The 22,254-nt window shown below is 40.2% G+C and overlaps 1 protein-coding gene across 1 annotated transcript in view; it reads right to left on the reverse strand.

The window, feature by feature from the left end:
- TMX4 (thioredoxin related transmembrane protein 4) overlaps window positions 1-22,254 on the reverse strand; it is a 60,333-nt gene that overhangs the window by 26,511 nt on the left and 11,568 nt on the right. The window contains exons 2-4 of the mRNA XM_019972863.2: window positions 16,047-16,162; window positions 7,288-7,333; window positions 5,084-5,212 (exon numbers count right to left, since the gene is read on the reverse strand). Of these exons, the coding sequence (XP_019828422.2) occupies window positions 5,084-5,212; window positions 7,288-7,333; window positions 16,047-16,162 (291 nt within the window). The remainder of the gene's footprint in view (window positions 1-5,083; window positions 5,213-7,287; window positions 7,334-16,046; window positions 16,163-22,254) is intronic.

Consider the following 22,254-nt stretch of genomic DNA (forward strand, 5'->3'; position numbering starts at 1 on the left):
CCACAAACAGACACGACAGAGACTTTCATTTCACTTCACTTCCAAATCTGTAGTTCAGTGGTTCCCAACTTTGGCTGCTTCTCAGAAACATCTGGGGCCTCCCTGGTGGCTCAGATGGTAAAGAATCTGCCTGCAATGCAGGAGACCTAGGTTCGATCCCTGGGTTGAGAAGATCCCCTGAAGAAGGGAACGGCTTACCCACTCCAGTATTTTGGCCTAGAGAATTCCAGGGACAGAAGAACCTGGCAGGCTATATAGCCCGTGGGGTTGCAATCAACTGAGTGACTTTCACAGAAACACCTGAAGCTGCTTGACCAGTATCAGCACAGTCTCTAGGACAGTAGCCATGTGTGGGTAGTTTTCAAAAGTCCACAGGTAATTCCCCTGGGCAAGTGAGGATGCAAATCACTGCTTTCAATCATCGCAATTGCAATTCTTACCACTTCAAAAGGCTTCCCAGGTGGCACTAGTAATAAAGAACCAGCCTACCAAGCAGGAGACATAAAAGACACAGGTTTGATCCCTGGGTTGAGAAGATCCCCTGGAGGAAGGCACAGCAACCCACTGCAGTATTTTTGCCTGGAGAATCCCATGGACAGAGGAGGCTGGTGGCTACAGTCCATAGCGTTGTAAAGACCGGGACATGACTGAAGTGACTTAGCACGCGCACACACGCACACCATTTCAAATTCAGAGAGGTAGAGTTTTGGCGAATCAATAAGCTGACTTTACAGTTTTCTGAAAATGTGAAGAAAGTGCAACACTGTCAGTTTTCACTAGAAAACTAGTGCTCTTGATACTCATGCCTCCTTAAGAAGAACCCAACATCACAGATGTAAGCCACACTGTATGATTTCTGGGAAATCAGGTCCACAATAGGGTATATTTTCTGCCCAGTTCTCAAAGAGATCACACTAATATTTTATAAGTGAAAAGGAAGGCCCCAGACCTGGAATCCATGACTAAGAAATAAAGCTGATTAGTTTATGGAGGGAGCAGAGACAGCTCTAATTTGGCCTACAGGGTCTAAAACTGGTCTTAAGTAAATTTCCCTCAGAGAGCAAACTGACATCATCATGAAACACTAATGATACTCAGTTCAAATATATCCCTACACCATTTTTTTTCCAACTGGAAATTTACTCCATTTTCCAAACTATACAAATGTAAAAGTTTCAAATAAAAGCCCAAGCATTAGTAATGCCCATCTTTCTGGCCAATGTCCAACAAATATCTTTACAATAGTTGGGCATTTCAAAACCATACCACAAGGGTATGTTAACTAGAATTATGTAAGACTCACTCCTTTAACTAGTCCTGTGTTCTGCAGGTTCAGCAGGGAGGACTCTTGCCCAGCTGGCAGGTCAGGTGCAAGAGTCAACACTCTGCACCCCAGACCTACTGATGACCGTCCCTGAGGCTGAGACATGAGGCTGAGGTGAGAGGTGGGAGCAGACAAGGGCAGGGGCAGGGAAGTCTAGTTTGTTATAATAATGACAGTGAACTCATGACAGTGGGGCTGCTCATGTGAACCATTTCAGTCTCAGCAAGATTATAAACCCAGGAGTCTACCTGTGGGCCTGAGTGGGCAGCAGCTGGAAAGTGAGAGTGCCCTGGATCCCTCTCCGCTCCTCTGCTCACAGCTCCCCACCCTAGCAGGGCCATCACGAGGCAGGGTGGTGGGGAGACACTGGATCCAAGGGTTCAGAGTGGCAGGGACGCTGGGAGGGCACTGGAGCAGCACAGGGAGGCTCTGGGTAAGGAGTGAAAATGCAGAAGAGCCTCACAGGTGCTCTGACAAGAAGCTGTCAGAGGTTTCTAGGCCAAACCACAAGTACAAAGCCCTGAGCAAGGGAAGCTGAGCCCCGAACACAGTCAGAGTGAAGACTAAAACCACTTAATCCCTCCATCCGAGAAAAGTCACTGTCTCTTCAGCCTCCATGACTAAGAAGGAGGCCCAGGATGTTACTGGATTCTCGGTACTGGAAAAAGAAATGCACACCTTCCTTGTTAAATGCATGCCTTTCCAGTTGGAGAACGAAGCACACACGGGTGTGGGGCTTGCTCCTGGTATCTCAGTTTTGCAGAAAGGGCAGCAGCTGTTCTGTGGGGAATCTCTCTCACTTCACCACCTGAAGCAAAGTTGCAACAGGGCAACAGGGCCTCCATTAAGAGGCTCCCCTAACGCCTGAGGAAGCTCTCCTAAGGGCCACCAGTGCTGTGCAACAGAGTACTGCCACTGTTAAACTCAGCACCCACTCTGCACTACCACCAGCAATGGCCCTGCTCAGCAGGCAGAACACAAAGCCACTCTCACTGCGATAGGACGAGGCCAATCTGCATTACTGCCTTCAACCATGTCCCTGAGGGGGAAGCTAGAATCCTATTTCAGTCTAGTATTAATATCTATTATAACCCACTCTAAGCAGCTTAGAGCAACATCTAATCTTTGTTGTCATCACCAATAATCACAGGAAGAACTGATGGAGAAAAGCCACTCCCACTCCACGAGAGAGGCCACACCCTTCCACCTGCAACCCACAGGGGCACAGGGCACTTCAGCTAGGTTTTGCAGCCCTCATTCCACTGGCGTGAGTAGGGTCAGACTGCATAATAATAGGGTACTATATTTACGATTTTTAAAAAGAGTTCTTACCTTTTATAGACACATACCAAAATATAATAAAATGACATACTTGGTATTTGTTTCAAAACAATTGATAAAACAAGCTATAATTTGATGGTCATAATAGGTGTGTGATACGTACATGGAGGTTTACTATACTATTTTCTGTATTTTTATGTATATTTGAAAGTTTCTGTAATAAAAAGTGAAAAAAAATTTTGAGTTCTTGTACAAAAATTTGGAACAAAGTGGCTCATACCATTATGATTTTCGTATGATTTATACATTTTACAAGCAAAATAACACACTCCCTTAAAATACTACTGTAATAAGGAGAAAATGCAAATGGATGAATTTCTAAAATTTCCACACATCTACTGCTGCTAAGTCACTTCAGTCGTGTCCGACTCTGTGTGACCCCATAGACGGCAGCCCACCGGGCTCTCCTGTCCCTGGGATTCTCCAGGCAAGAACACTGGAGTGGGTTGCCATTTCCTTCTCCAATGCATGAAAGTGAAAAGTGAAAGTGAAGTCGCTCAGTCATGTCCAACTCTTCGCAACCCCATGGACTGCAGCCCACCAGGCTCCTCCATCCATGGGAGTTTCCAGGCTCCCAGTACTGGAGTGGGGTGCCATGTACATCTACTAGTAGCTACAGTTTCCAAATTCAATACATCACTCCCAAGTTAAAAGACAAACATTTTTAAAGGAATGCCTTAAAACCATACCTTTTGCAAGGGATCACCTGCAAGTTTAAGAATTAATTCTAAGTTCTTTGCATCCTCAGAATTCATGAAGTCCCCAAAATCCTGTGGATCAGTCCCTTTTCCAGCTCACTTTCTAACCTTCTGTAGTATGAAACCTGTACATCATCCAGTGACACCTCCAATTAACAGCTGGGTTGCCATGCTACACTTTTCGGCTGAAGGCCCAGATTCCTGTCCAAACACCTTGGGCCACCATGGCTGCTTTTCAGCAAGTTCTGCAAAATACAGTGACTCAAAATTTCCCTCAAAGTTTAGGTGAGCTGGTCTCACGATGACCCCGCGGGGATCCGAGGGGTGGGACACAGAGTGGCAGGGGCCCTGCCATCAGCACAAGCTGGCTTCCAGCATGCGGGACTGAGGTTTAAACCTGTTTTAAATCCACCCATGCTCTGCATTCCCACTGCCTCCAGCCTGGTCCATGCTACCATCCCTGGGCGAGGCCACTCCCCACAGTCCCCTCCAGCCTCTGCTCATGGCCTACACTGCTCACACCCCGGCTTCTCAGCAGCCACAGGCCTGACAGTCTGCCCCTGCCCTCTCTGCCCTCTGTTTATACTGCTCCCCCTTCTCTTTCACTGTGCCTCTAACCCTGGCCACCTGACTCTTCCTCAATACACTGAGCTCTTTCCAATGAGGGGCGTGTGTGAATGCTACCTCCATTCCTGGAACAGTCCTCACCTGCTCCTCACCTGGCCAGGCCCTGCGGCCCTGCAGACCCCATCCGCAGTGACCCCTCAGAGCCAGCTCTCCTAGTACCCATCTAATGGAGGCCCGTGCTCCCACAGTCAAGCCCTGACTTGGTAAGAGTTGTTTTCTGTTTTGTTTTGTGATTCTTTACATCCCTAATTTTTTCATCATCTATCTTACTGTAAGTCACCCTAGGAGACCAGAGGGGTCACATCTGTCATGTTGACTGCTAAACATCTAGCACCAAGAATAGTATCTGCATAAAATCAATGCTCACTGATTTTAAAGAATGAAAATTTGTAGAATGAAACGTCAGAGGTGAGCTGCTTTTAGAATAAGCCATGTATTTCCTATGGATGCTATCAGATCATTTATTCCTAAAATGTAACATGATTTGATCCTATTTAAGCAGGGATACTCCTTATGCTTATATATACCAACATAAAATCAATTACAAATACCACAATTCATTCCAAATGAAAACTGTGATTAAGGTATTATTGCTTGACATTATCTGCCTCACCAAGCATTATATAATTTACCATCATGGTCAAAGGTTACCCCAGCAGTATTCTGCTAAGCAGCCAAAGACACCATAGGTCTTACTCTCCACACAGATAGATACTTTAGCAATTCCTTCATGAACTCTAATTCAAGAAAAAGGTTCTCCTCTACCTTCTCAATAATTTATAAAGAAGGAGGCATGGTAAATAGTGTTCAATACCATATTTAGTAAAGCGAAAAGAGGTGACGGTGCAAAAGTTGGAGGAGAGGTCTCTGTAACCCACCTGAATCTGGATACTAAACCCTAGCATCCTAACAACCAGCTGAAACACACGGGGTCACAAAACCAGAAACACACCATGGGCCAAGCAGAAGCATGTGTCATCTGGGAAATCAGAAGTGAACATGAAAAGAAATGTAGACTTTCAAGGTCTATGGGTTGTTAACTTGAGACTGTCTGTTCTATTAGTAATACTCTGTTATTAAAAAAACAAGTTACGTTAGAGAAGCTGGGGATTTCCAGCCAGTCAGAGGCTCAACAGATTGCCACTTCTTCTCTAAGATATAGTTCTGCAAGTCTTCGTAGACTCCTGGGCCACGGTAACGGCGGAATATCCCATCTTTTGCACTATAAATTATAAAAACAAAAAATAAACCAATTAAAATAACAAGTGTTACAGATAATAAAAACGAAAATAAGTACTGGTTTACATGTGAACTCCACTCTGAATTTTAACTTCATTCAAATGAAAAAAAAAAAGAAATATTATAGTTAGGCATAAATAAGAAAGCATGCACAAATACTTATTACAAATGAGAAATTCCAAAGCAGAGAGAATTAAACATTCTATTTTATCACTACACAATTTGCAACTGTAAGCAAAGTTCTTGGCAGTGGCTAATCTGACAAGTTACTTTTTATTAATTTTGCTACAAATTATTTCAATTTTTCTCTTACATCAGCAAAACAGCAGTTCTAAAAAACTCTATCCACATTTCCAAATCAATATCATCCAAGTCCCTCCCCTGAAAACTGGGTCTCCCTGGTGGCTCAGTGGTAAAGAATTCTGTCAAGGCAGGAGACCTGGATTTGATCCCTGGGTTGGGAAGATCCCCTGGAGAAGGAAATGGCAACCCACCCCAGTCTTCTTGTCTGGAGAATTCCATGGACAGAGGAGGCTGGTGGGCTACAGTCCATGGGGTTGCGAGTCGGACATGCCTTAGTGACTAAATAGCAAATGCCTTCGGTCTTCCCTCCCTCTCACCTTCTCTCTAGCTAAGTTTCCTAAGGGAGGAGTCTACATTTTTTCCTCTTACATTAACTCATTCACTACTCCTGCCATCAGGGGTCCTGTTTCCATGACTGCATGGAAACTCCTTCACTACTCCTGCCATCAGGGGTCCTGTTTCCATGACTGCATGGAAAATGCTCATACTGGGGGTCTCCAATGACTCTTCAGTGCGGTGTCCCTGGAGCACTCTTCTGCCATTTCTCCTGTGTGTGTCCTGGACTCTGTCCCTTCCTCCCTCCTTTCCCTAAGCTTTTCTGACATGAGCTCTCCAATCCTTCTCAGTTCCATGCTCCTTGTGTTCCTTTGCAGATGTCCTAATGGTGGTCACCGATCCTTGCTGCTGCTGCTGCTAAGTTGCTTCAGTCGTGTCCGACTCTGTGCGACCCCATAGACGGCAGCCCACCAGGCTCTGCCGTCCCTGGGATTCTCCAGGAAAGAACACTGGAGTGGGTTGCCATTTCCTTCTCCAATGCATGAAAGAGAAAAGTGAAAGTGAAGTCGCTCAGTCGTGTCTGACTCTTAGCGACCCCATGGACTGCAGCCTACCAGGCTCCTCCATCCATGGGATTTCCCAGGCAAGAGTACTGGAGTGGGGTGTCATTGCCTTCTCTGCACCAATCCTTAGCCTGCTTCTTTTCCCACCGTGTCTATTCTCTCATTGTATATATTTCAACTGTTATCTAATCCCTGGTATGTACCTCCAGTCTAGACCTTTCTTATGATCCTAAAATTAAACTTTCACCTAAACTTCTCATTTGGAATTAGCATAAAACCTTCACACTGTCTTTTCCATTCTGGTCTCTATCTTCCAAACTGCACTTTATTCTAACAACCTCTCAATAGCTTTGCTAGTTAAACAATAGTCAGCACAGGCTTTCCCTTTCTTATGGCTAACCAGTCACCAATGATCCCACCTCCTCAGCATCTCTGGAAACCACCCCTGCCTGTCCCCTTCCCCCTCACGACCTGAGCCTCGCTGGCGCCATCACCTGGGATAATCCACCTGTACCTCTCAGGCAAGCCACAGAGAAATAGCTATAGTTCTCAGAAGGCATCTCCTCTTCTCCTGGGCTTTTCCATGATACATCCTCTATTTGGAAAGATCTTCTCTACTGTACCTGCTTCACATACACCTGTTATCTATTAAGAATCATCCCATCTTTCATATTGTCAAAAAACCCTCTTTGACCTCCTCACCTATTTGCTGCCTAAAATTAGATTCTCTGTAGCACCTGGACACCCCTCTCTTCTAATCACTATCGTTCAGTGCAGACTCGTCTTTCTCCCTTCAAACGCTAAGCTGAACAAATGAAGGTTATGGACAACAACAAAAGAATCCCGGGACAGACTTTTTACACACGCACCTACTAATTTCTAATCATTACAGGACCAGAAAATTATTTGAACTTACTGGAAAAATGCTGGGAGGGTAGTGACAAAGAAGCGGCCACTCAAACCTACAAGAAGCAGAAACAAAAAAGTTATAAGCCAAACTCAGACTAACACAAGCATCTAACTTAGGTTTTAAGAACAAGCAGCCTTGATCTTACTACAACCACATAAGTAAAATCGCTCCCATTACTGAATCACGTTTACTATTTTTTAAAATAAAATTTTAACCATCTTTATTTACCCAATACTCTCCAGTCACTGACATAAAACTTGCTTATTTTCGATGTGTTAAACTGGAGTTTTCTGGCTTATATAATACTAAGAACTGTATGGTGGCTGAAAGAATAGGTTGTAAAGACATGCAACCTGGGTTAAAAAACTAAATTCTCCACTTACTAGCTTTGTGTCCTTAGAAAAGTGACTTAATCTTTCTGATTATCAGTTACCTCATATATAAAATGGGGATATAAAAGCCTAGCTGAATTGTTCTGAATATTAAATTATTCAATAAATTATACATATTAAATCAGCCATATATTTAAAAATAACAAATATGACATAATGAAATCATGTATAATCTTTGCACATTCATAAATTTTGCAAGTACACTCAAGAAATTCTATGTACAATTCAGCTCAGTTGAATTCAGTTGCGCAATTGTGTCTGACTCTTTGCGATCACGTGGACTGCAGCACGCCAGGCCTCCCTGTTCATCACTACCTTCCGGAGCCTACTCAAACTCATGTCCATCGAGTCGGTGATGCCATTCAACCATGTCATCCTCTGTCGTCCCTTCTCCTACTGCCTTCAGTCTTTCCCAGCATCAGGGTCTTTGCCAATGAGTCAGTTCTTCGTATCAGGTGGACAAAGTACTGCAATTTCAGCTTCAGCATCAGTCCTTCCAATGAATGCTCAGGATTGATTTCTTTTAGGATTGACTGGTTGGATATCCTTGCAGTCCAAGGGACTATCAAGAGTCTTTTCCAACACCACAGTTCAAAAGCATCAATTCCTGGCACTCAGCTTTCTTCATGGTCCAACTCTCACATCCATTCATGACTATTGGAAAAACCACAGCCTTGACTAGATGGACCTTTATCGGCAAAGTAATGTCTCTGCTTTTTAATATGCTGTCTAGGTTGGTCATAGCTTTTCTTCCAAGGAACAGTGTCTTTTAATTTCATGGCTGAAGTCACCATCTGCAGTGATTTTGGAGCCCAAGAAAATAAAGTCTGTCACTGTTTCCCCATCTATTTGCCATGACGTGAAGGGATCGGATGCCATGATCTTAATTTTTTTAATATTGAGTTTTAAGCCACCTTTTTTATTCTCCTCTTTCACTTTTATCAAGAGGCTCTATAGTTTCTCTTTGCTTTCTGCCATAAGGGTGGTGTCATCTGCATATCTGAGGTTATTGATATTTCTCCATGCAATCTTGATTCCTGTTTGTGCTTCTTCCAGCCCAGCATTTCTCATGATGTACTCTGCATAGAAGTTAAATAAGCAGGGTGACAATATACAGCCTTGACGTACTCCTTTTCCTATTTGGAACCAGTCTGTTGTTTCATGTCAAGTTCTCACTGTTGCTTCCTGACCTGCATACAGATTCCTCAGAAGGCAGGTAAGGCGGTCTGGTATTCCCATCTCTTTAAGAATTTTCCACAGTTTGTTATGATCCACACAGTCCAAGGCTTTGGCATAGTCAATAAAGAAGAAGTAGATATTTTTCTGGAACTCTCTTGCTTTGTCAATGGTCCAACTGATGTTGGCAATTTCATCTCTGGTTCCTCTGCCTTTTCTAAATCCAGCTTGAACATCTGGAAGTTCGCAGTCCGTGTACTATTGAAGCCTGGCTTGGAGAATTTTGAGCATTACTTTACTTGCCTATGAGATGAGTGCAATTGTGTGGTAATTTGAGCATTCTTTGGCATTGCCTTACTTTGGGATTGGAATGAAAACTAACCTTTTCCAGTCCTGTGGCCACTGCTGAGTTTTCCAAGTTTGCTGGCATATTGAGTGCAGCACTTTAACAACATCATCTTTTAGGATTTGAAATAGCTCTGCTGGAATTCCATCACCTGCACTAGCTTTGTTGGTAGGGATGCTTCCTAAGGCTCACTTGACTTCTCATTCCAGGATGAATGACTAGGTGAGTGATCACACCTTCGTGATTATCTGCATCATAAAGATCTTTTTGTATATTTCTTCTGTGTATTCTTGCCATCTCTTCTTAATATCTTCTGCTTCTGTTAGGTCCATACAATTTCTGTCCTTTATTGTGTCCATCTTTGCATGAAAATCTCCCTTGGTATCTCTGATTTTCTTAAAGACATCTGTAGTCTTTCCCTTTCTATTGTTTTCCTCTATTTCTTTGCATTGATCACTGAGGAAGGCTTTCCTATCTCTCCTTGCTCTTCTTTGGAACTCTGCATTCTAATAAGTATATCTTTCCTTTTCTCATTTGCCTTTTGCTTTTCTTCTTTTCACAGCTATTTATAAGGCCTCCTCAAGTAATCATTTTGCCTTTTTGCATTTGTTTTTCTTGCAGTGGTCTTGATCACTGCCTCCTGTACAATGTCACAAACCTCTGTCCATAGCTCTTCAGGCACTCTGTCTATGTGATCTAATCCCTTCAATCTATTTCTCACTTCCACTGTATAATCATAAGGGATTTGATTTAGGTCATACCTGAATGGTCTAGTGGTTTTCCCTACTTTCTTCAATTTAAGTCTGAATTTGGCAATAAAGATTTCATGATCTGAGCCACAGTCAGCTCCCAGTCTTGTTTTTGCTGACTGTATAGAGCTTTTCCATCTTTGGCTGCAAAGAATATAATCAATCTGATTTCATTGTTGACCATGTGGTAATGTCCATGTGTAGAGTCATCTCTTGTGTTGTTGGAAGAGGGTGTTTGCTATGACCAGTGCGTTCTCTTGGCAAAACTCTATTAGCCTTTGCCCTGCTTCATTCTGTATTGCAAGGCTTTATAACAAACTTTCCTGTTACTCCAGGTAGTTCATGACTTGCTACTTTTGCATTCCAATTCCCTATAGTGAAAAGGACATCTTTTCTGGGTGCTAGTTCTAGAAGGTCTTGTAGATCTTCATAGAACCATTCAACTTCAGCTTCTTCAGCATTACTGTTCGGGGCATAGATTTGGATTATTGTGATATTGAATGGTTTGTTTTGGAAATGAACAGAGATCATTCTGTCGTTTTTGAGATTGTATCCAAGTACTGAATTTTGGACTGTTTTGTTGATTATGATGGCTACTCGATTTCTTCTAAATTATTATTGCCCACAGTAGTGGATATAACAATCATCTGAATTAAATTCACCCATTCCGGTCCATTTTAGTTCACTGATTCCTAAAATGTCGATGTTCACTCTTGCCATCTCCTGTTTGACCACTTCCAATTTGCCTTGATTCATGGACCTAATATTCCAGGTTCCTACGCAATATTGCTCTTTACAGCATTGGACTTTACTTCCATCACCAGTCACATCCACAAATGGGTAATGTTTTTGCTTTGGCTCTGTCCCTTCATTCTTTCTGGAGTTATGTCTCCACCAATCTCCAGTAGCATATTGGGCACTACCACCTGGGAAGTTCATCTTTCAGTGTCCTATCTTTTTGCCTTTTCATACTGTTCATAGGGTTCTCAAAGCAAGAATATTGAAGTAGTTTGCCATTCCCTTCCCCAGTGGATCACGTTTTGCCAGAACTCTCCACCATGACCATCCTTCTTGAATGTCCCTACATGGCATAGCTCATAGTTTCATTGAGTTAGAGAAGGCTGTTGTCCATGTGATTAGATTGGGAGAGCTATTAGCTTTTGTTAATTAACCTCACTGAGCCTGTTTCTGAGTAATATATAAATAGTTTGTTCTTCCTAGGATTGTAATGATGCTAAAATGTATGTAAGTGCTCAACACAATTACAAACTGAAATAAATGCTTACTAAATGTTAGTTATTATCACCAAAGAGAAAAGTAGAAGGAAAAAAAATTTTTTAAGTAAAACTAATCTTACTTTCAAAACTGAAATGAAGTTGTCAATATAATAGAATATAAATAACTTTTATTATTATAAAGTTAAAATGTCAACACTAACTAAAGTACAGTAAACTAGTTTCTATAATAAATTAGTGATTCTGAGAACAATGCTTACTCTTGGCCATGGTTTTACCTCTAATCTAGTGCAACAGCCATGGATGTTTTCTGAGCAGCTGCTGTTTTCTGTCTTGGGCAACTAAGCTCATCCATATAAAACAGAAGGTTCAAGTAGACACTCATTAAATTTAATTTTCCAAAGTCAACTGAAACATCACCTGGTCTACACAGTATTAAAAAGGCAGCATATGTAATCTAAGGCCTGTGCTCTCTTTGACTTCTACATCTCAGATGTAAAAATGCAATGTGTTTATAATCTCCAGTCTTTATAATCCTGAAATCTTACTTTCTACTTAAACTACCTAAAAAAATCTCTTATTAAAAACACCAACAGTTGAGTTACAGGCATAGCTAAAGAGTATGCATGAACACTTCAAAAATTCTTGCTTTCCCTTCTTTTTAAAAAGGAATGAAATTATCCCTTACTAGCATTCCTGCACATGGCAATCCTGGTGAAAGTTACAGTAATGCAGATTTGCATCCAGTTCTTCAACTGTACACAGAAATATCCAATAAATATCTCAATTGTGGGAAAAATAATATCATTGCAATGGTTTCCCACTGCTTATTCCAGAGGTAAGATTTTGTAAAAATGAAGCAAATACTTGCTTCCAAGAATACAGACAAGATGTCCTGGAAGTTTGCCAATGAGTCAGTACCACATAAGACACTCTCTCTTCATTCTGCTTCCAGGACTGCCTACTTCTCCATCTCCTTCCTACCTCACTAACCTCTCCTTTTCAGCTTTTCTCCTTTCAGCTTCTAAATGTCAGAGTGCCCCAATTCTCAATTCTGAAAACACTGCTCTGCATATATTCCCTGGTGTTGGTGTTTAGTCACTCAGCTGTGTCCGACTCTTTGGGATCCCATGGACTGTAGCCCACCAGGCTGCTATGTTCATGGGACTTCCCAAGCAACAGTACTGGAGTGGGTTGCCATTTCCTTCTCCAGGGGCTCTTCCTGACCCAGGGATCAAACTCAAGTTTCCTTCTTTACCACTGAGCCACCAGAGAAGCACACATTCCTTAGGTAATCTCAATTCAACCCTTTGCTTAAAATACCATCTACCTGATAATTCTTAAATGTCTTTCTCTAGCTCATCTCTATTTGGATTTCTACTAAACATCTCAAAGCTAAACCCCGTTCCAAACCTGATCCTCTTTTAGTCTCTTCCATTGTCACTCTTTTCACAAGTGTTGCAACCAATCTATCAGGAAATCCTTCTGGGTATTCCAGCCAAATGCGTATGTTCAGTCCACCCACTTAACACTGTTGCTTCCATCCAAGCCCTCATCCCTCCACTCTAGGCTACTGAACTGACCTCTGAAATTTTCTTCTGGCTTATACTTCCAACCTCTTACAAATTTTCACATAGCAGCCAAATGAATACTTCTAAAACATGAATCAAATCATGTAACTCCCCCACTAAAAACCTTCCAGTTAGCTTCCTTTCTATCATACTTGATATAAAACCTAAACACTTTGCCATGGCCAACAGAGCCTACATGATCTGGTTTCTAGCTACATCTCCAGTCCCATTTGTCTCAAGGACCCCACTGGCTATATTGTTTCTCAAATAAGCCAAGTACCCCTACCTGCACATACTGTTTGCTCCACCTGGAATGCTCCTCTCCTAAACCTCATTGAAATTCATTTCATTACTCTGTCAAGACCTACAGTTAAAAAGTCCTTCCCTGGACATCCGATTAAAACAGTGGCTCCCACCATTTTTACATTTTTACCTTGCTTTCTTTTTCATTACAGCCCTTACCACCCCCAGACATTATTTCCCATTTTACTTTTGTGACTGTTTATCCCCTTCACTAGAATGTAAACTCAATGCGGAACTATGTTTTTCCTTCTTATTCATTTGCATCTTTATTCACCTGCATCATTGATCTTATTGCTGGTATACAGAACAGGGCTTGGTGCATGATACCAACTCAAAAGTTTGTTGAAGAAACACATTATTTCTAAACTCTATTAAAATATTATTTGAAAGCATTACATTTGTATTTTAAAGTACAATTACAAGCATAAAATAATATAATCTAAAGTGAAATATTCTCTAGGCCACACAGTCATGTGTGTGAATTTTGTATCCTAATTTTTTTTTTTAATCAGTTACAGGTTCAGTAGCTACCATTTAAAAAAATTCTAGAGTTTCTACTTTAAAAAAACTAAGACATAAAACAACCACATTTTGATTTTTTTGGTCTTTATTTCTTCCCTATTTTCATGGAACACTAGACCAGTGACTTTTTTCCTTCTCTGAAGATGTATCATATTTATATTAATACTATGAGTCAATGATGAATTTGCTCTTAAAATATTTTGTCATAGTCAATTTCTCTTATTTCATTATACATTTAATCCATTCATAAGGGAAAAATAGCTATAAGTCTACATTTTAGAAGGAAAGACTATATTTATTAATAGTTAGGTTTTAGATCTATGAATTCATCACAAAGCTGTTTAATTTGTTTAATTCAAACTATGCTGTGAATTTCCAGCAGGTAACCCAAAAGGCTGAAATAAGAATAGGCCAGATGCTGCATTGCTAAGAAACTCATCATAAAATGGGTCTGGTACTCACAAATTAACAAGACTTACACCTGACTTCACTGGACTCAAACTTTTAAAAACACAAAAACACGTTTACAGCAGATATGTAATTGTAATGATTTGATCTCCAAATATAAAAACTCATTAAAATAGCAGAAAGTCAAAGTGAAAGTCATGTCCAACTCTTTGCGACCCCATGGACTGTTATACAGTCCATGGAATTCTCCAGGCCAGAATACTGAAGTGGGTAGCCTTTCCTTTCTCCAGAGGATCTTCCCAACTGAGGGATGGAACCCAGGTCTCCCTCATTGCAGGCTGATTCTTTACCACCTGAGCCACAAGGGAAGCCCAAGAATACTGGAGTGGGTAGCCTTTCCCTTCTTCAGTGGATCTTCCTGACCCAGGAATGGAACCAGGGGATTCTCTACCAACTGGGCTATCAGGGAAGCCCATATAATAGCCCAAATCATCAACTAATAATGATAACTGTTAGTCCCCTCAGTCGTGGCCGACTGTTTGCAAACCCATGAACTATAGCCTGCCAAGCTAATTTATCTAAGGAATTCTCCAGACAAGAATACTGGAGTGAGTAGCCATTCCCTCCTCCAGGGGATCTTCCTGGTCCAGGGATCAAACCCGGGTCTCCTGCCTTGCAGGCAGATTATTTACTGTCTGAGCCACCAGGGAAGCCCAATAATGGTAATTGTCCATCTCTAAATAGCAGATAGGCATTAGTGGTTTTGGATTAAATGCTTAAAAAAGGCGGAGGCTTAAGGACTCAGAGCTTGTAGCAGAAATCTCTCTCCATGGGTTTGTCAACACATAGATATTAACTGACACCATTCATTTTGTTGTCCATGTAACTGGTAATTCATTATTTTTTGATTGTTAGACTCACAGCTACTACAGAGAAGGAAGAGCTATATTTCCATATCTACTATCTTTTTCTTTCCTGTGAAAGGATGCAACAGGTAGAAATTAAATGTAGATAGGAAAAAATTACTTATACAGTTTGAAAATTGTCAAATTTGAGATTTAAATCATAAAAACCCAACTCTTCTAAATTTACATATATTACAGTTATTTTTAAACTATAAATACAAATTTATTGTATTTTTCCAGAATTCAAGTCTGTATCTCCCTCTTTTGAAAAATTGCATCACTATAATTTTTTCATTATTATTCATTTCCATTATTCATTCATTATTTCATTATTATTTAATTTTCATCATTAACAACTAATGAATGTAGGTGGTGAAAGAATTAGAAACTTACCATTCTGGAACTCTTAATAAAATATCTTGTTCAGGTAAGATCATCACAGATCTTAAAACCCTAAAGTATCACCCCATAGATTACCTGCCAGCTATAAAGTGTGGTCTTTCTTTATAATTGAGATGTGTAGTGTCATCACCTTAACCAAGTGCTCAAACTCAACATGACAGTACATGTCTTCTGATGGGATACAATATAAAGTCACAGCATCACTCCTCCGGAAGTGTTTAACTCAAATCATCCCTTTAGACAGAAGTTCAAGTTTACAGAATATGCAGAAAATATAAGAGCAAGTTAAATGTCACCAATAAAGAAACATCTAGGAAAATCCCTAGCTTGTTCTCTTCAGAATAATAACGGCATGGAAAAAAAACGGAGTATTCTAGATTGATAGAGACTAAAAACACTTAACAATGAAATGTAACTGGTGAATCTTGACTGGATCCTGGTTTAAAAAACTATAAAAAGACATGGAAAATAATTAAGGACACATTAATATGCTGAAGTATTGAAGGGTGAAGTCTCACGATGTTTGCAACTTACATTCAAATGACTTAGCAAAAAAACCATAAAAATATATACACACATCTGTATGTGTAAATATGAATACACAAACAGATACATATATGCTAAAATATTGTTTGTTGATTTTAGGTAGTCAGTTTATGGTAATCAATATTCTAGTCTTTCAACTTTCTGCATGTGTGAAAAATTTCAAATTAAAAGCAACACACTTTTGTATTTAATGTTCAACATTTACAGTACCTGGTTCTTGAATGACATCTACTTTCCCCACACTGATCTGAAGTATTTCACCATTCTTTGCAAATGTCTCCCATTCTGAATCAGTCTGCTGACAGGATGGACACCAAGGGGCATAACTATAAAAGAATAATAGCTATTCAATACACATAAAAACATCAATAAAACAAAATAGAGAAACAGAGTATTTAAACTGACAAATTCTTAACTAAAAGGAGGCACAAAAGCAAGTTTTTCCAAAGTTGCTTGATACAGAAGTATATTTCCCCCCTAGAATTTAATGTCATGAATATCAATTTCCTAGGGGAAAATTCACCAAGTTTAAGATTTTTCACAATTACTATACACTTAAAATACTTTATTTCAATGTTATTGCTATAATCAACACAAATTTCATCACTTTACAGATACTTTTTGATATTTGAGGATGAACACTATTTTGAAAGTGCTACTAAAGAAGGATAATTTTCAAAAGGATACCCATAAACTAGCTAAACCAGTTTCAAATCCATAAAAGCTATAAATGTGATGAGCAAAGACCAGAAGACTTGTAGCTAGTGGGTCCCCAGAACGTGAGTCACTTCCAAAGCTCTGTGGCAGTTCTGAAAAGCATTTGAGAAAGAAAGTATAAGCTATAGCTAAACCAACTCTTGACACTAAAGAGTTAGAAAAACATGTGTCTTTAATTAGAGCTCTGCTATTTACATTTATTTTTTTCCAAGGACCACCTTAGAAGCTAAGGCTACAACTCTGGAGAAGACTAATGCATCTCCTCTCCTTATGGATTTTACAGCTCAAAGAGGTAATTAGAATCCAAGAGGCAAATATGAGTACAGAAAAGATGCTATAGAGACCCTCAGAAGCTGGGTGATCTCAGAAGGGCCCAAAGAAAAAGAACATCTGTGCTAAAGTAGGAGTTAGCAGCCAGAGAGGGATCAGGAATGTCCTCATCAAAGCAGAGTAAACAATATATGTGAAAATGCAGAGAAATGAGCATTTAAGAGTTGTATAAGGGGTGAGCACTATATTTGAAGCTCTCTGGTTAGCCCTATGGAGGTAAGAGAATTATGATCAGATTTACATTTTGTAAAACTCACCCAGCACTTCTGTGGATAATGGATCAGGGAAGAATAAGATGGAAGCAAAGAGAAGAGGTAGAAGGCCAGCCCTGTCTAGTTCCATCTTTAAAAAAAGACTAGAATAGCCAAGTCCAAGATCATTCTAAAAAGTCACTAATCATGCTATTACAGCTCACTGTCCAAGCCCTCATGTTTAGGCGACAGGGACCAGAGAACATAGTCCAAGGAACAATCTGCTGACATGACATCTTTGAACGTGGATTTTTCTAAAGGCACTTTTATCCCTACATTTCCAAGGCAAAATACATCCTGGTATATAGTAAGTGCTCAATAAATGTTTACAGAATAAGAAAATGAGCCAACTTTAAAGAAAGTTATATTCTTCACCTGAGAAACTTTGTTATTTTCTAAATATCCAAATGGCAGACTAGATTGGGGTAAACAATTGGTAAACTCTAGGGTAAAAAGGAGCATTATTAAGTCCATTTCAAGAGGGATTTCAATATATTGGATAAGAATTCTGCTGAAGGAATCAGAAAGACCAACTACAAATTAAGCATGTGACTTTGAGCAAGTTAATAATCCCTCCATGCCTCAGCTTTCTCAAATGTTAAATGAGATAGTAACAGCAGCTACCTTAGAAGGTTATTGAGAGATTAGATGATGCATATAAAGCAGACACATATGAAGAAAATCATTAGAGTAAATGACATCTGTAATAAGTGGTTTGGTTTCAGAGACATTTTTATGGTGCATTAGCAAGCTCATCTGAACCTTACAATAGAAGAAGAAAGAGAAAAACAATAGAATGGGAAAGACTACAGATCTCTTCAAGAAAATTAGAGACACCAACAGAACATTTCATGCAAAACTGGGCACAATAAAGGACAGAATGGTATGGACCTAACAGAAAGAGAAGATATTAAGAAGAAGTGGCAAGAATACACAGAAGAACTGTACAAAAAAGATCTTCATGACACAGATAACCATGATGTTGTGATCACTCACCTAGAGCCAAACATCCTAGAATGTGAAGTCAACTGGGACTTAGGAAGCATCACTACGAACAAAGTTAGTGGAGGTGATGGAATTCCAGTTGAGCTATTTCAAATCCTGAAAGATGATGCTGTGAAAGTGCTGCACTCAATATGCCAGCAAACTTGGAAAACTAAGCAGTGGCCACTGGACTGGAAAAGGTCAGTTTTCATTCCAATCCCAAAGAAAGGCAATGCCAAAGAATGCTTAAACTACCACACAATTGCACTCATCTCACATGCTAGTAAAGTAATGCTCAAAATTCTCCAAGCCAGGCTTCACAGTACGTGAACTGTGAACTTCCAGATGTTCATGCTGGATTTAGAAAATGCGAAGGACCAGAGATTAAATTGCCAACATCCGCTGGATCATCGAAAAAGCAAGAGAATTCCAGAAAAACATCTACTTCTCTTTTATTGATTACACTAAAGCCTTTGACTGTGTAGATCACAACAAACTATAGAAAATTCTGAAAGAGATGGGAATACCAGACCACCTTACCTGCCTCCTTAGAAATCTGTATGGAGGTCAAGAAGTAACAGTTAGAACCAGACATGGAACAACAGACTGATTCCCAATTGGGAAAGGAGTACGTTAAGGCTGTATATTGTCACCCTGCTTGTTTAACTGATATGCACAGTGCATCATGCGAACTGCCAGGCTGGATGAAACACAAGCTGGAATCAAGATTGCCAGGAGAAATATTAATAACCTCAGATACACAAATGATACCACCCTTATGACAGAAAGCAAAGAACTAAAGAGCCTCTCGATAAAAGTGAAAGAGATGAAGGAAAAAGCTGGCTGAAAACTCAACATTCAAAAAGATCATGTCATCTGGTCTCATCACTTCATGGCAAGTGGATAGGGAAACAATGGAAACAGAGACAGATTTATTTTGGGGGGCTCCAAAATCACTGTAGATAGTGGCTGCAGCCATGAAATTAAAAGATGCTTACTCCATGGAAGAAAAGCTATGACCACCCTAGACAGCATATTAAAAATCAGAGACATTACTTTGCCAACAAAGGTCTATCTAGTCAAAGCTATGGTTTTTCCAGTAGTCATGTAGGGATGTGAGAGTTGGACTATAAAGGTGGCTGAGGGCTGAAGAATTGATGCTTTTGAACTGTGGTGTTGGAGAAGACTCTTGAGAGTCCCTTGGACTGCAAGGAGATCCAACCAGTCCATCCTAAAGGAAATCAGTCCTGGGTGTTCATTGGAGGGACTGATGCTGAAGCTGAAACTCCAGTACTTTGGCCACCTGATGTGATGACCTGACTCACTGGAAAAGACCTGATCCTGGTAAAGTTTGAAGGCAGGAGGAGAAGGGGATGACAGAGGATAAAATGGTTAGATGGCATCACCGACTCGATGCACATGAGTTTGAGCAAGCTCCGGGAGTTGTTGATGGACTCGGAAGCCTGGCATGTTGCAGTCCATGAGGTTGCAAAGAGTCAGACATGACTGAATGACTGAACTCACCGAACCTTACAACTTCACTGCTGTAAGGCCACAAGACAGGTTCAGGGAGACTTGCTGAAGGTCACTAAGACCACACAGAGCAAGAACCCAGATGGAGGTATTCCTGTGATAAAAGTGTTCAAGGAAAATAAGATCCAACAGAGAGACAGACACACAGACAGCAGGAATAAGACATACCTGGTGGCTCAGACAGTAAAGAATCTGCCTGCAATGCAGGTGACCCAGGTTTGATCCCTGGGTTGGGAAGATCCCTTGGAGAAGGGAATGACTACCCAGTCCACTACTCTTGCTTGAGAAACTCCATTACAGAGGAGTCTGGCTGGCTACAGTGCATATGGTCACAGAGTTGGACATGACTGAGCAACTAAGCATATGCACTTATATATATATATACATTTTATATATATATATATATATATATATATATATATATATATACACATTATATATATATATATATATGAAATTCTGAAGTACAATTTAATGAACTCTAGATATTTTTTGCTTTGTTTCCCTAGACCTCTTTTTGCATACAACTCATGGACACCTTTGCTATATCAGTAATCATTAAATGATACAAATTTCATCATCTAATGAAATCCTAGTACCTAATCTCCAGATAAATTATTATATAAATCAGGATTTGGGTGAAACTGACCCTCAAAAATACAAATATCATTGAGATAATTTTAGATACTCCATTTTCTTTGTAGCTGCTACCCAGTGGTTTGTGACACTTTAATGTTATTATTTCTTAGATTTAATCAGTTTATTGTGTTGGAATGTACCAAGGTCATCCATTAACCAAGTGTGTTCTTTGCTAATGGAGAGAAACCATCCCTGAGTCTTAGATGAGGGAACTGGTCTATTGTTGTTGCAACTTTTAAAGTTACTAATATTGTTTTGTATCTAAATGATCCCATTTAGAGTCTGTTGTTCATTGTTCAGTTGCTAAGTCTTGTCCATCTCTTTGCCACCCCAAGGACCACAGTGCAGTCTACAGTACACCAAGCTTCCTTCAAACCATTTCATCCTCTGTCGTCCCCTTCCCCTCATGCCCTCAGTCTTCCCCAGTATTAGGGTCTTTTCCAGTGAATCAGGTCTTCACATCAGGTGGCCAAAGTATTGGAGCTTCAGCTTCAGCGTCAGTCCTTTCAATGAATACTCAGGACTGATTTCCTTTAGAATTGACTGTTTTCATGTCCTTGCAGTCGAAGGGACTCTCAAGAGTCTCCTCTAGTGCAGTTTGAAAGCACCAATTCTTTGGTGCTCCGCCTTCTTGATGGTCCAACTCTCAAATTCATACATGACTACTGGAAAAACCACAGCTTTGATTATACAGACCTTTGTTGGAAAGTGATGTCTCTGCTTTTTAAGATGCTGTCTAGGTTTGTCATAGCCAAGAGTCTTTTAATTTCATGGCTGCAGTCACCATCTGTAGTGATTTTAGAGCCCAAGAAAATAAAATCTGTCATTGTTTCCTCTTTTCCCTCTTCAATTTGCCATGGAGTGATGGGGTCCAATGCTATCATCTTAGCTTTCTGAATGCTGAGTTTAGAATCTACTACAAGATTCTATAAGATTTTATTTTCTTGGGCTCTAAAATCACTGCAGATGGTGACTGCAGCCATGAAATTAAGAGGCTTGCTCCTTGGAAGAAAAGCTACGACCAACCTAAACAGCATATTAAAAAGCAGAGACTTTACTTTGCCAACAAAGATGCATCTAGTCAAAGCTATGGTTTTTCCAGTGGTCATGTATGAATGTGAGAGTTGGACCATAAAGAAAGCTGACCACCGAAGAATTGATGCTTTTGAACTGTGGTGTTGGAGAAGACTCTTGAGAGTCCCTTGGACTGGAAGGAGATCCAACCAGTCAATCCTAAAGGAAATCAGTCCTGAATATTCATTGGAAGGACTGATGCTGAAGGTAAAACTCCATTACTTTGGCCACCTGATGTGAAGAGCTGACTCATTTGAAAAGACCCTGATGCTGGGAAAGATTGAAAGCGGGAGGAGAAGGGGATGACAGAGGATGAGATGGTTTGATGGCATCACCAACTCCATGGACTTGAGTTTGAGCAAGCTCTGGGAGTTGGTGATGGACAGGGAAGTCTGGCATGCTGCAGTCCATGAAGTCGCAAAGAGTCGGACACGACTAAGTGACTAAACTGAAGTATAAGTAAAATACCTCCAGGGCCCAAAAGAATAAAAAGAAGGAAAAGCACCATGATCCTAATGATGTTTCTCTTTTCTCTCCCTCTCCCTCTTCTCCCCTACCCTCTTCTGTGTCTCTTCCTCGTTCCCACCCTCCCTTCCTCTCCCTCATTATGCATAGATAAATGTAATTTGTTTTAAGTACATATACATGAATAAGACTAATTACAATGGACTGAACACATTTATATTAAAAAACAGGTCATAGTGGCAGTCTTCTAAGAACTATAATAGAGTTGACCTGCTCTAATTTTGTCTTTTACATATAAATTAATCCTTTAAAATTCTCCAAGAGCAATTAGTACCTTTATAGTCATGGAAACTGGAAAAGAGCATTTTTAAACTTTTTGAAGGTGACAGTGGCAGGTAAAATTAGTATGCTTCATAAAGACATTT

Source organism: Bos indicus, chromosome 13 (assembly GCF_029378745.1).
Source record: "Bos indicus isolate NIAB-ARS_2022 breed Sahiwal x Tharparkar chromosome 13, NIAB-ARS_B.indTharparkar_mat_pri_1.0, whole genome shotgun sequence".
Lineage (NCBI taxonomy): Eukaryota > Metazoa > Chordata > Mammalia > Artiodactyla > Bovidae > Bos > Bos indicus.